At 62.7% G+C, this 13708-nt stretch overlaps 1 protein-coding gene across 2 annotated transcripts; it reads right to left on the reverse strand.

Moving 5' to 3' along the window:
* Positions 1-3806: 3806 nt before the first annotated feature.
* PPP1R26 (protein phosphatase 1 regulatory subunit 26) lies at positions 3807-9376 on the reverse strand. 2 transcript variants are annotated; one of them, XM_090274980.1, is made up of 3 exons: positions 9172-9376; positions 8274-8410; positions 3807-7997 (listed from the first exon to the last, which is right to left on the reverse strand). In XM_090274980.1, exon 3 carries the CDS (start codon positions 7939-7941, stop codon positions 4462-4464), a length of 3480 nt encoding a protein of 1159 aa, XP_090131106.1. In that variant the 5' UTR covers positions 7942-7997; positions 8274-8410; positions 9172-9376; the 3' UTR covers positions 3807-4461. The 2 variants fall into 2 exon arrangements, with proteins under 2 accessions (XP_090131106.1, XP_090131108.1); XM_090274982.1 differs by having other exon boundaries at positions 3807-8000.
* Between the last annotated feature and the right edge of the window lie 4332 nt (positions 9377-13708).

Raw genomic sequence — 13708 nt, forward strand, 5'->3', positions numbered from 1 at the left:
ACAAAACACTTGTTATTCATACAGAAAGTAAACATTTTGGCAACATTCTTCACGTCCATTTTGGAGTGAAAATAATTTCCAGAGAAAATCAATACGTTTAATAAAAAGACACAAAGCCGAGCCTGAGTCAGGACCTGTGCAGCGTGTCTCAGCTGGGAGGCCCGGGGAGACCCCCGGCATCAAACTGAAAATCGGTTTTCACAGCCTTCATTAGAACACCCAGATACGCCTCCGCCGGTGTGGCTCAGCGGGGGTGAGGTGATCCCTCAAAGCGCGAGGTCGCCGGTTCGATTCCTGGCCAGGGCACAGGCCTGGGTTTTGGGTTCGGTCCCCAGTCGGGGGGGCATACGAGAGGCAACCGGTCGCTGTTTCTCTTTCACATCGATTTTTCTCTGTCTCTAAAATCAAAATGAAAAAACAAAACAAAAACCCACCAAAACACTAAGAACTCTTCTGTGTTTAGCTTCTGAAGAAATTAAAAAGAAAAAAGAAAAAGAATGCCTACCAACCTAGTGATTTTAAAACTCACCAGAAAGCATGAGCCCCTCCTTGACCAGACTGGAGAGCCTGTCTGGGGGGCAGCGGATGGGGTTGGGGGGTAAAGCCCGCAGCAAAATTGCTTGTTCTCCTACCTTAGAGGTGGTGAGCACCAGGCAGCCCCCCCAAGCCAAGCACAGAGACTACTGAGCCCAGACCAGTGCCCTGTTCTCAGGGGTCGGCTCCAGGGCTCTGGCTGGGGTGTCATGGAGCTGACACCCCCAGCCAGGAGCTGGGCTGGTGCCAGCGATCCACACGCAAGTGTGAAGGTCAAACAACAGCTTCCAGGAGGAAGCACAGCAAATGTCCTTGTGACCTTGGGTAGGCGGAGGCTTCTTCAAGGAAAAGACGGATGAGTTCAACTTTGTTAACACTGCGATGTATCTGTTTTCCTATAATAAAAAAAGAAAATACAAGGACGCCAAGCCCACCGGCAGACGTCACCACGTGAACGCAGGCGTCAGTGACTGGGACTGAAATGCTTTCATTGGTTGTAGCTAATAACTACCATTTTGGTAACAGCTGCTAATGTGTTAAGGTGAAGTCAGACTCTGGACATTTATTCTAAACAGTGAACGTCTGGGCAGACGGAAAACAGAAATGCCTCTGGTATACATGCCCGTCTTTCCCAGGCTCAGTCCCTGTCCCCGGTGCGGGTTCCCGGTGTCCGTGTCCTGGCGCCTGGGCCCGGTGAGCGACCGTCGGTGGCGGTCAAAGGGTTTTGACGCTGTCGCCTCCTATGACACCACACCTGGGGCAGGTCTTACTCCTGCACCTCCGCTTCCGGATGGGAAATTAGGGTCCCAGGGAGGTGGCCCTGGGCCTGACGCCGCCTTGGGGATGTCCTGAGAGGGGTGAGGTCACCCGGGCCCTTCCTTCCTACGTATTTGCACCGTCATACAGGAACTCCAGTGATTACAGATGTCGTGGCCTTTCGATCTTCGTAACGTATTTTCCGACTGGAATCTTTGTGTACCGAGTTCTGTCAAAACCTTAAACCCAGTCAGGACAATTACAGAAAAGGCCCTGGAAACATCAGGGCGACAAAAGCGTTTCCACAGAACGGAAAGTTCACGGCCGTTCCTGGAAACGGCTCTTCCGCCACGAGGAGGTGTTCCTTTCTCCCGCCTTTTACTGCACTCCGAAAGGAAACGCCGAGAAATGAAGTTTCCTGCCACGTCCCTCGTACCTCGACTGAGCGGCCGGCTCGGCTTAAAACCGGGAGTACCTTACGGTCAAAGCATATTTCCATTTCCATTCGTTTTTCCTCAGTAACCTTTGCTCTTTTAAGCCTAGTCAGTTAGAGAGGCTTCAAACACAGAGTAAAACAGACGCACACTGAAGACAAACCCTCTGCCCAGCACACCGAACGCCAGGGGCCTGAATTCTGCAAGTAACGTCCTGCCCCCTGCCCCGCCCCGTCATGCTGGCCTGGTGTGAGCCGGCCGTGGCCTGCAGGCGGCGGGCGTGGGGCTGGGACGGGTCCTGCTTCGCCGACTGAACAGGCCCTTCTGGTAACTTGGAGGCAGGGGCTGAAGACGAACACCGGCCATGTTCTCACAGGCGCAGATAAGGTGCCCGACTTCCCGATGCGCGTGCGTCTCAGACGGAAAACCGGCCACCTTCCCGTTCCCAGTTCCCATCCCGGGCTACGGATGACCCTTCCCGACAGAAGACCCTCCACGCGGGGGGCGGGTGGTGAGCACCCACACCAACCAACCGCCAGGACTTTTCCCTCCTTCCAACCCCGTGACTGTTCCGTGGACTCCCGGCCAGGGGTGGGGACAGTGCCGGCCGACACGGTGACCCCATGGCCTACCCGGGGCACTGACACCTCCTGACTTCGGGCCTCTCCCGCGTCCTTGCGCTGAATGAAACGCAGCCGGGCCCAGGCACGCAGATGCACCCCCCGGGCTCCCTGGCTCTTTGGGAGTGACTCGTCTCTAGGTCTCCACAGTGACAGCTGGATGGAGTCACAACACGTCATCCACGCGGAAACGCCTTTCACCAGTGGGTGTGCATTTAGCGTCTCAGGCAGCAGCTCCTGACGCTGCTGTCCGGGCAGCAGGGTCAGGCCGGGGGCCACGGATCAGCGGGGCGGAAGCTGCAAACACACGGCCAGTCGCCACCCTGCGGCAGCCCCCTCCCCAGACGGGGTGCCCTGGAGCCTCTGACCTCGGCCCCAGCCTGCCCGAGGAAGCCTAGGGTGGGGGGCACTGAGCCTTCATCCACAGCGGCCTATTGGCCACGTCGGGGATGGGCTGGCGCACCAGGTTTACGTCGTTTGTGAAAATGGGTGCGTGAGTGGCAATCAACACAGAGGATGAGGCTCCGGGTTGCAAATGCAGGGGGGGGGGACCCCGGAGGCGCCTCTAGGTGCGGGGAGCGGGTGCTCAGGGCAGAAGATGCCGGTGGCTGAGGCGGGACACCGGCCCCCAACACTGGGCCGCCCAGCAGAGGACAAATTACGTCAGTTGATTCACGAGCAGCGCTTGGTTTATTGGCATTAAAAAACCAGTTCTCATCGACAAAACGCGCTGGTTCTTATTCTTCAGTGTTCAATGCGCTCCTTAAAAATGAAACACAACTTAAAGCATGGCTTAGGTGAACTGCTTCTCCTGGAAGTGCCTCAGTGACTATTCGATGACCTCAAGTGCACGGGACACAGGCGCCAACAGATTCCCAGGCCTGCTCGTCACAGCGCGTGACCCGGCAGACGCTGACTGCGGGGCCGGCGCAGGCCCGCATTCGGTCACAGGGGAGGGTCACTGCCGAAACCCCAGGGGTGCAGGGCCTGCAGAAGATTCACCTGCATGTTAGAATCCCAGCGACACCCAGCTGCACGGTACCCCTTGCTCCTGGGCCATCACAGCTGACCTGGGACTAGGGGTTCTAAAACTCGGGCATCCGATGACCGTCTGCTGGACACCTGCAGGTAACTGTGGTGCCCAGTCAGGGCCCAGCCCTTTGGGACACAGCGGTCCCTCCTGTGTCTGCAGTAGCCATGGACGCCCCTGCAGAGCGGAGCAGAAGGCTCAGGCCGCCGCGCCCCTCGCTATCCTGAGCCCAGTCACTGAGAGCTCCGGGAGAGGCCTGGGACCCCACCCACAGCCAGGCCACAGCACTGGACACGGCCCTTCTTGTCCCGCCCCGGGAGGCGAGGGCACCGGACTCTGCCCTTGGCGCTTACGGGGGTGGACATGGGCGTTTAGGACGCCCAGGCCGCCTGTTACCCTGCAGGGTGGTGGCTAGCAGTGAGGACCAGGGACGCCTGTGTACAAAGAGATTTATTGAATTGTTAGAACCATGTCGTCCCTGAACAGGACTGGACGTGAGACAACGTGGAGCCCCGGGGGGCTGGGGTGGCCTGCGTGAGGCCCCTCCCGGGACGTCCACGCGCACCGGGAGCGGCCGGCGGGGTCGCTGGTGTTTGTGCTTTGATGTGTCTCCGCTGAAGGATCAGCCACAACGTCAGCCCAGGGTCCCTTAAAACAAGTGATGTGCGGGAGCCTCCGGACGGAGACCTCGGAGGCCCGGGGGTGTCACTGTGGCCCCCTTGGGCGCAGCTGGGTATTTCCACAGCAATCACCTCAAAGTGGCAGTCTCTGAGCCACCTAGGCCTGGCTGTGCCGGCAGAACCAGGGGGACGCTGTGGGGGCTGCAGAAACCGCAGTCACAGATGCCCTACAAAACCAAACAGCTCTGTTCTCCAAAAATAGTTTTTACAGCACTTTAAATAATTTACAAACGAGCTACAAAACCCATATGTACCAGGACACACGTGTTAAATAGGGGCATCGCTCCCCATGAGTGTACTTATCTACAGGGTGGTCACGGCAGCCCCGCCCCCTCTACCCACAGTGCCACCCGCACACGCACAGGTGCACACGCTGTCCACAGACACGCTGGCGCCCGGCCGCGAGCTCACAGCTTGAGGACTTTGCCCCGGGCCACGGGGCCGCCGTCCTCCATGGAGGTGTCGCTCAGCTCGCTGGCGTCGCTGCCCCAGGCCTCCTGGTCCTGCTCGTCTCTGTCCACCCTCCGACTGTACCTCAGGTCCAGGATGTCCTCGTCGGAGCCCGAGTTCCTGCTGCTGCGGAAGCCGAGTGCAGCCGGGGCCTTCGCCCCGGGCCAGCGCCTGCCCTCCTTCACGAGCAGGTGGGAGCTTCCAAACGCGGGGCCGTGGCCCGCAGGGGCCTCTCTGAAGGCGGAGAAGGCCGGGCCCTGCAGAGGCAGGCTCAGGCCGGGGCTGAACAGGCCGGCTGGCTTGGCGCCCCACGAGACGCTGTTCCCAAAGTGGAATAACTGCGTGGAGAGCAGCGGGGAGAAGCCAGCGAAGGGCAGGCCCTTCTTGGGGTCTGTGGTGAGGTTGGGCGCGCCCCGGGCCTGGCCCCCCGGCGTCTTCTGCCTCTTGCTCCCCAGGGCCCCTTTCCACGCTGGGTCCCTGCTTTCTGAGCTCAGCGCCCATGTGCTCGGCAGCCGACTCTGGTGGGCGAAGTCGCCCCACGGGAGGGTGAGGCCGGCCTGGGGCCCGCCGTCCCCGTCTGCTCCTGAGCGCCGAGAGGTCACGGGCGCGGTCCCACTGGGGCTTCCTGCCTCAGGGCCTCCTTCCGCACAGCTGGGCAGCTGACCGCAAGCACTGTCCCCGGCGGCGGGCCCGGCCCCTCGGGGGCTCTGGTCTTTGTGCGGATGAAGGTTTCTCCTGCCCGCGGGTGACCCTCTGGCAGACACAGTCCCACTGCTGCTCCTGGGTGGCACCCGTGGGCCTCTCGACTGAACAGCGGGGAGGTGGGCCTGCTCTGCATGGGGGCTGCCCCTCGGTCCTGCGGCTGCCTGAGGGGCCCCCCTGGCCCGCTGGCTCCGTGTGCACACACCGGGCTGCAGGGCCTGGGCTGGGGCCGCCACCCTCCGGCATGGCGGGCCTGGCCTGGGCACGCTCCCCGGCCTGAGGACGGTGGGAACCCCGCCCTGAACTTCTAAACCGCGCACAGACTCCTTGGCCTTTTCAGCCAAAAACTTCCTGATCTCCAGCTCGATGCTGTCATCACTGTCCACGGAGCTGCTGTCGTCAGACCGAGAGCCGGGACGGTGGCTGGCCGTCCTCGCTGCCGGGGGCGCGGCCGCAGGCCCAGTGCTGCCTGCCTGCGCTCTGTCTGTCCCGCTGCAGAGGACGCCGGGAGGTTTCCTCGGCGCGTCCTCTCTGCCGTCCCTTTTGGACTTTGAGAGGCAGCTTTTCAACAAGGGTGGGCTTCTGTCTTTCCAGCCTCTCTGGAAGCCACCCTGCTGACCCGGGGTCCGGGTCTCGGCGGTGGTGCTGAACCTGACCGTCTTCCTGCACACAGCTCTGGGGTCCCTGCCCCGCTTCTTCAGCCTCCGCTTGGACCGCAGCAAGTCCTTGATGGCTGTGTCCAGGTCCTCGTCACTGTCCAGAGAGCTGCTCTTGTCCTCGGAGCTCTCCTTCTCATCCACGCCCCTTGCCTCGACCGATGTCCCGTGGCTTGGCGATATGCTGCCCTGCGCATCCGGGGCCACGTGTTCATCACCCAGCCCGACCGTCCTGCAGGGGAGAGGCGGCCCCCTGGCCTCGCCCTCCCCTCCGGGGGCCTCACTGGCTGTTCCCTGGCCGAGGTCAGCGTCTGGGACACCCTCCTTCGGCACCTCTCTCGTTTTCTTGGGTGCGGACGACCACAGGGTGTGGCTGCCTCCTCTGCGTTTCCTTTTGCGGCTCAGTGACAGGTCCAGCGTTTTAGAGACAGGGGCCTTGGGACCAGCAGCCTGCCCGCTGGGGCCAGGCAACGGCAGCGGGCTCTGCGTGGACTGGGGGCAGGTGTCTGTCCTGGCCAGCAAACTCCCCGACTGCGCCTTCAGTGCCAAAAACGTCCGGATCTCCCGCTCTATGCTGTCATCACTGTCCACGGAGCTGCTGTCCCCGTCTGAGCGGGGAGGCATGTTTAGGGGACAAGGGAGCGGTCTGTCACTGCCCTCGCCGGGCGCGGGCAGGACCGCCTTGGAAATGTCCAGGATTGCTTCGGCGCACATCAGCTCAGCAGACGCGTCTGCCCGGCACGAGGCCCGGTCTGCAAACTCGCCCTTGGCCGCTGTGCTCCCTGGGGGCGCAGGGGCTTTGGTTTCCTTTGGTGGCCTGCAGGGATGGTCAGGGTCAAGGCCACCTGGGCCAAGCTCCACAGCCTTCAAGGCCACTGGCCTCTTCTTGCCTGGCGTCCTCCTGTGGCTTTCGGGCAAGGCACTTTTCACGGCATGGTTCGTGCCGTGGGCGGGGGGCTCAGGCTGCTCCTGCCCCGGAGGGGCTCTCTGCGGCGGGCCCCCGCGCGCCTCCTTCCGCTTCTGCAGCTGGTACAGCCGGATGGCCTCCTCGATGCTGTCGTCGCTGCTGGAGTCGGACGCCTCGCGCACCAGGGCCGCGCTCTGGGCCCCCTGCCCCCTCTTCCCGGGGCCCAGGCCCCTCTTGACCCCACCCTTACTCTGCGCTTCTGCTGTCCGGCAGGAGGGGGTGGGCCTGGGGGCTGCCGGCTTCGGGCCGCCCAGGCTCTCCAGCTCGGTGGTGACTTTAGACCTGAGGCTTCTGGGTTGCGCGGTCGCCTTTGCCAACCGGGGAGGTTTCCGGAAGACAAACTCCTTACAGGCTCCCGCCAAATCCTGCCGCTGCGCCCTGACGGCCGGCTCTCTGCAGGATCTGAGTGCCGACGGGGCCACGCTGTCGTTGGGGTCCGGCTTTTTATCCGCAGGCGCATTTTGTCTCGGGCTCTCGTGTTGCCTTTTCTCATTCAGAAACTGCTCTATTTCTGCCCGGATGCTCTGCTCAAAGGAATCCTCGCTGCTGACGCTGACCGGGGAGGCAGAGCCCAGGACCCCGCTGGCTGCCCCGCCACTGCCGGGGACATCTCCTGCGGCAGGCGCAAGTCTGGGGGGACACAGGGCGTGGCTCTGAGGCTCTGGTTTGCACGGACGGACCCTGTCGGTGGCCGTGGGCTGGGCGGCCCCGCTCCTGGCCTTTAGGTACTCCTGGATGGCTTCCTCTATGTCCCGGTCCACAGAGTCGTCGCTGTCTGAATCCAGCACCAAGGGGCCGAAGTCTGTGGCCTCCTCCTCCCCTTGGGGGTCAAAATCAGTCGCGAGACCACAGACAGACGAGGTGGGGCTGGCAGCTGGCTGGGTGTCGTGGCCCCGCGGGCCTGCGAGCAGCGCATGCTCCTGGCTCCTGTCCCGCGTGGCCCCGTCGCCCTGCAGCGAGCCGATGATCATCTGCACCCTGGCGCTCACGGCTGCACGCCCCGCGCCCTCCGGCTCCGAGAGGTGGCCGGGGAACCTACAGCGCCCGGGCAGCCTGAAAGCCTCCCATGTGGACTGGAGAGCAAGCACAGGAGGGGCGTTCATCAGGAACATTCTAGCGACAGGAGGCTCGCAGAGGCCAGGCTTTGTCTGCCCGCTGGCTTCACATCCTGCTGGGAGGAAAGCACACCGGTGAGACACCCGTGCGCGCGGGGAGAGCACCTGTGGCCACCGGCCAGCATCCGGCCGGTGCGGACCCCAGGACTGAGGCTGCGCAGGCCTCCGTGTCCCGAGCCGCGCCCGCTGCGCTGCCGTGAAGATGCCACAGGAAGACGCCTGGGTGCCACCCGCCCACCCGCGCTCACGGGAGCCCACACCTGTCATTTCTTGTCCCCATTCTGGCTTCGGGCCTCCATCTTCTCCATAAGAGAACAGGTTTTATTTACCTCAAGAAGCTGCCCAGGTGCTAACAAGACAAAGGCCGCACACGCTTCTCTGCAGGTCAAAGAGCAGGAGGATGCAGACCCCGGTGGGTGAGGGGGGCGTCGTGGGCTGGTTCATTCTTGGCGGGAGCAGGGAGCCCCTGGGAGAAAACGTTACGTGACGTGAGCAAATAAGCAGTCACTTCCCTGAACGTCTTTAAAGAGTCCCTTTTTGTTTTAAGATGTCAGGTGCGTGTCTGCGAGATGGTCTCACGAAGCTGTATCGTTATTTTCGGCTCGTGAGCATGGACGTTGCCCCAAACACAGCCGTGTGCCCTCTCCATCCTCTGTGGTTACCCATGTCTCAGACCAAACATGGCTTCATTGGCAGAACCACCGGGCCAGTCCTGGGAACACAGGTGACAGCCAACAAAGAGCATCCACCCCAAAGGTCAGGGCCACTGCTCAGCACGGGTGGTGACAGGGACCGCAGCTGGTCACGTAGGAAAACACAAGACACGCCAGACAACGGTGCATCCCTAACACGCATCTCTGACCTCTCGCCACCCCCAGACCTGGAACGCAAAGCTGCTGGACGCAAGAGCACAGTTGGCAGCACTCATGGGAACAGCAAACTGAGTGCCACTCCCAGAACGGTGCCAGGCAAAGCTGTCACCTCCCTGGGGACCTGCGGGGTGGGCTGGAACCGGCCTGGGGAGCTGCTTTGTCTCTGACACGGACCTTTCTCTCCAGGCGCTCCCTTGCTGAGGGCCACATAACCTCCTCTGGGGAGGCGTGGCCTGGCCACCTAGGCACAGACATGCCTGAGCAGGCGTGACAGGTGATAACCAGAGGGCCACTTGCCACGACTGATCAGGGCCCACAAAGTGGAACTACACGCCCAAGAATGTCCTGCACTTACTTGAAACTCTTCGAGTCCAGCTTCTGAGCCCTGATGGCGCGGCCGCCAGTGGCCGGTCGCAGGCGTGAGGTCTTCACGGTCCCACCCGCGTGCTGTGCTGCCCTCTGCCTGCTTTTAGAACGGGCTCTGTTCTGCCAGAATAAAGGGGGCAGAGGCCTCTAGTTCAGAGGCTGAGGTTACAACTGGCAAGTTTTGTGTGTGTGTGTGTGTGTGTGTGCCTGAAAGAAACAGGATCCATTTACCGCTCAAAGGTAAGTTTTGGAGGAACTTACCCTGAGGCCAAGTGGAGTGAATCACAGTTTACCACTACCTGATGGGCATGAAGTCCGGGAAGCTGGCCACCAGTCCCAGACCCTGGCACCCACCACAGCCCATGACCTCTCCCACGATGTCACCGCCACAGACCAATGGGGACCAGAAATGGGGGGGGGGGGGCTCTTTTGCTGTCTGGGGACTGTGCCCACCTCACTGTGGTGGTCAATCAAAATGACAAAGATTACAAGATGCCTGCTAGGCCTGGGGTGTGAAGAGTCTAAATCAAGGACGGTACCCCCCCCCCCCCCCGCCCCGTCAACAGAAATACGATCTTAAAAGTGGGCCCAGGGCGACCAGAACCACCAGGCTACACCAGGCAGCAAAGCTCAGGGTAAAGTGGCAGCCTGTCCTCGCCCTGTCCCCGGGGTGTTAACGGTAGTGCCTGCGGTCCTAGGAAACAGTCTTCTGAGCCGTCACACTAACCAGCGCAAGCGCGAGGTTAAAAATTCAGAGGGCGTCTGCAGCGGCAGCCTGGGGCTTTGCAACTATCGGCGGCGCGGATGCATCAGTCTGCAAACTCCTCACAACTTGGGGGAGCTGTGGGCTGAGACCCGGCTCGGCTATCAACCTGCCTCCCTGCACCCCGAGAGCCCGAGCTGGGTCAGAGGGGGGCTGTGAGCACACCCAGCCCTGTACCCCAAAGCCACGTGAGGCCAGAACTGGAGTGGTGGAGGTCCCGGGACATCTCCATGCAGACACGCTCCTCCTGGGAGGACAAAACCCGGCGTAGCAACCCGGTGTAGCTTATTCTGAACAGCATTGCTCCCTGGACCTAATGCCCCAAATACAGCACCCAAAGCGGCCCTCCCGGGCGTTACCTCCCAGGTGGGGACACCCCCATGGGGGTTAGGGAGGGCCCAGCAAGCCAACCTGAAGTGGGCGTGGGCCAGAAGCCGGCTGCCGGCTAGAGGGTCAGACCTTACAGCTTCGCAGCATGGCCTCCGGGACCCAGACCCCGCGAGGCCCTCAGATGGCCCCGCCTTGCCCTTTCACCCCGAGCACTGGGGCTCCCTACCTAGGCGCGCAGATCCCGGCGCCCCGGGCAGCGCCCGCAGGGAAGGGGACAGGCCTGCACGCAGCCTGCACCCCCGGCGCTGTTCTGGGGTCCTGGGGCCGGCAGGGCGCCCGTGACCCTCCCGAAAGCTGCGCCGGGAGTGACTGTTCTTCCGCCGGGGGTGCGGGGCCGGGCGGCCGGAAGCTGCCCCGCGGGCCTCACCTGCGCCTCACCTGGGTGCGCCCTGCTTCCCGCGCCCCGCCGGCTTCCAGGAACGCGGAGCGCGCAGCGGGCCCGGCGGCGCGGAGGCGGGGCCAAGGGCAGCCTCCGGGGCGCAGACCCCCGCCCGGGGCAGTACCGGCCTCCGCGCCCGCCGCGTGCGCCCCCCGCCCCGCGCGCCCTCCCCGGGGGCCCGGCGCCGCCGTCCGCGGCCTGCCCCGCCGCCCTCCGGCCCCGGCCCCGGCGCTCACCTCCCCCCGGCGGCGGCCCTCCCGCCAGCCCCGCGTCCCGGGGGAGGAGCGGTGCGCGGGGGGCGCGCGGGGGCGGCGGGGGTCCCGGCGTCCCGCCCCTCAGGCCGCGCGGACGGGGCCGGGGCCGCCCACTCCCCGCCGCCGCTCCCCACCCCCGCCCGGCGCCGAGGGAGCGCGGAGGGCGGGGCGCGCGGGGCGGGGCGATCCCGGCGCCCCCTCCCCGGACCTACCGGCGGCGGCGGGAGCGGCGGCCGCGCTCCGGAAGCCGTGCCCGGTGGCTGGGCATCATGGGAATGGCACGGCCGAGTTCCGGGGGAGGCGCGCGGCCCGGCCGGACCCCCGCCCGGCGAGCGCGCGCCCACCTGCCGGCCGCCGCGGAGGCCCGGGGCCGCCCCCCCTCCCCGCCTCGGACGGGGCCCCTGGAAGGCCGCGGCGCCCTCGGCGAACTGGTGTGATGGCCGACGCTCCTTCAGCCCCCTAGAGGCGGGGACCCCCGGGGGCTGTTGACCGCCCAGTCCCCGGGGCGGGCTCAGTGCTGGGAGTCAGGGAAGGCCCGCCCTCCTCTCCACCCAGAGGTGGGGGTGCAGTCTGGGCGGGGGGAGGGCGGGGGCGGGGGCGGGAGGGGGGCGCAGGCCAGCGCGCCGATGGCTACTTTATTCTGGGGGTCGCTACTGTGATTGTGAGCTGCCGTGCCCCCAGAACCTGCGCGTCCAGTGTCCCCTGCGTGCCCTCCACGTGCCTGCATCCCCTCTCTCCTCGGAGGACGGTCCCTGCACAGAGCAGGCTGAGCCTGGCCTCCCAGGCCTGGAAGCGGGGGGTCCCTCTGCCCCTTCCCCCCAGCTGCCTCCCGCCGGGCGGCTGCGCAGGCCTCCAGCTGCCTTGGCCTTTGGGTCACCGCCCAGGAAGCAAGGCCGGCCGGGGTCCAGCGTTGTGTCTAACAGAAGCGTAGAGCTGGCCCCAGGAGAGCTTCCCTCGGTCCCTCAAGGATTGGTCGGCCTTTGGGCCCCCGGGGAGTGAGTGGGTGCTGGAGGATGGCGGGGGTCGGCGGGGAATTGGGTGACTGGACCCGGTGTACACCTGCAGCCTGCTTCCAACATCCCTCCTGTCCTGGACATCTGGCCTGTCGGGGAAGAGGGAAGGGACACTTGGGGACCCACCCTGCACTGAAGTCCAGTTCTGTTTCTGGTCCCTTCACCGAAGGCGTGGTTTGGAATGCCCGCCCCGTTTTCTTTTTCATACAGTGCGGAGATCTTTGCCCAAGGCCCAGGGTGTCATGGGTGGTGCTCGGGTGCCAGGACCCATGGGGGTCCACCGCTGCTGCCGGACGGGGCAGATCGGGAGCAAGACCCCAACTCCCCGTCGGCCCATGTCTGCTGGCCTGCCTCCGTGGTCCGACGCAGATGAGTGTTCATTTCCCATCTTGGAAATGCCCAAAGTATGACAGGACCAGCAGCCAGAGGCTTCGCCCCACGGGGCACGGGAAGGGAGATAGTTCCTACCTTTATCAGGCTGGGGAATTTGGGGGCCCAGTGTCAAGAATCCCATCAAAATATGGTTTTAATGCTTCAGTGAATTATTTTAATAAACAATATTTCCTCATTATAGGAGTACTAGTCCCTGGCTGGTGGGGCTCAGTGGGTTGAGCGCTGGCCTGTGAACCAAAGGGTCGCCGGTTCGATCCCCAGTCAGGGCACAGGCCTAGGTTGCGGGTCAGGTCCCTAGTTGGGGGCGCACGAGAGGCAACCACACATGGATGTTTCTCAACCTCTCTTTCTCCCTCCCTTCCCCTCTCTAAAAATAAAATAAAATCTTAAAAAAAGAAAGGTACTATTCATTACCAAAAATTTGGGAAAACGTATCTGATTAAACACCCGACAATCCAGAAACGCGGACGATGAATGTTTTGGCGTGAGCTGTCACCGTTTTTAAGTAGAGCCAACCTGTGAGGACGTGTCCTCGGGAAGCTGCTATTTCCTCAGGGTAAACGCCTAGAAGGGACACCTGGGACCAAAGGCTGGGCTATATTTTGACAAAATGCCGTCCAGCAATGCCCGGCCATGGGCGGGTGAGCCCGCCTGAGTGGCCATTGTGGCCCTCTCTGGCAGCCTCGTAGGTGAACGGCCTTTATCACCTTGCTTTTAATTTCTGCTGGTGATGCTGAACATTGTTTCATTCTATTAGTGGCCAGTTGGAAAATTGCCTGAATGTGTTCAGTGCACGTTTTTTTCATTTTTCTTTTGGGCCGTGCGTCTTTTTCTTCCCCTGGAGTTTTTCTCTGTTAGGGATATTAGCCCATCTACCATGTACTTGTGAGGTAACCACTTATTTTTCGGCTTCTCATTTTTTTTTTTACTTGGGAGTTGGCTTTTTGCTTGTTTTCTTTGTGATGGGCAAGCTTTACATTTGCTCAGTAGCCAAATCTATCGAGTTTTCTTCTGTGGTTCCTGGCTTTGGGGTAAGGCCCAGCCGGGGTAGCTCGCCCTACTCTGAGATTTCACACACGCTCACCGAGTTCATGGCTAAATCCCAAAATAAGGGACTGGTGTGTCCTCCTTTAAGGAGTTGACGCCCCTCCCAGTGGAAGACACGTTTCCCACTGCAGGAAGTGTGGCAGTCCCCGCGGGTGGGGGACGGGTGCGCCCTGTCCTGTGTGTGGAATGTGAAATGACCGACCCTCCTGGGAGGGGAACTCCGCCCTGAGGCCCTGCTCCCGTTCTGTCCTGGTGGATCTGCACAGACCGTCCTTCCCTTATCAACG

This window comes from Furipterus horrens, unplaced genomic scaffold (genome assembly GCF_987537825.1).
Source record: "Furipterus horrens unplaced genomic scaffold, mFurHor1.1.pri manual_scaffold_4, whole genome shotgun sequence".
NCBI lineage: Eukaryota > Metazoa > Chordata > Mammalia > Chiroptera > Furipteridae > Furipterus > Furipterus horrens.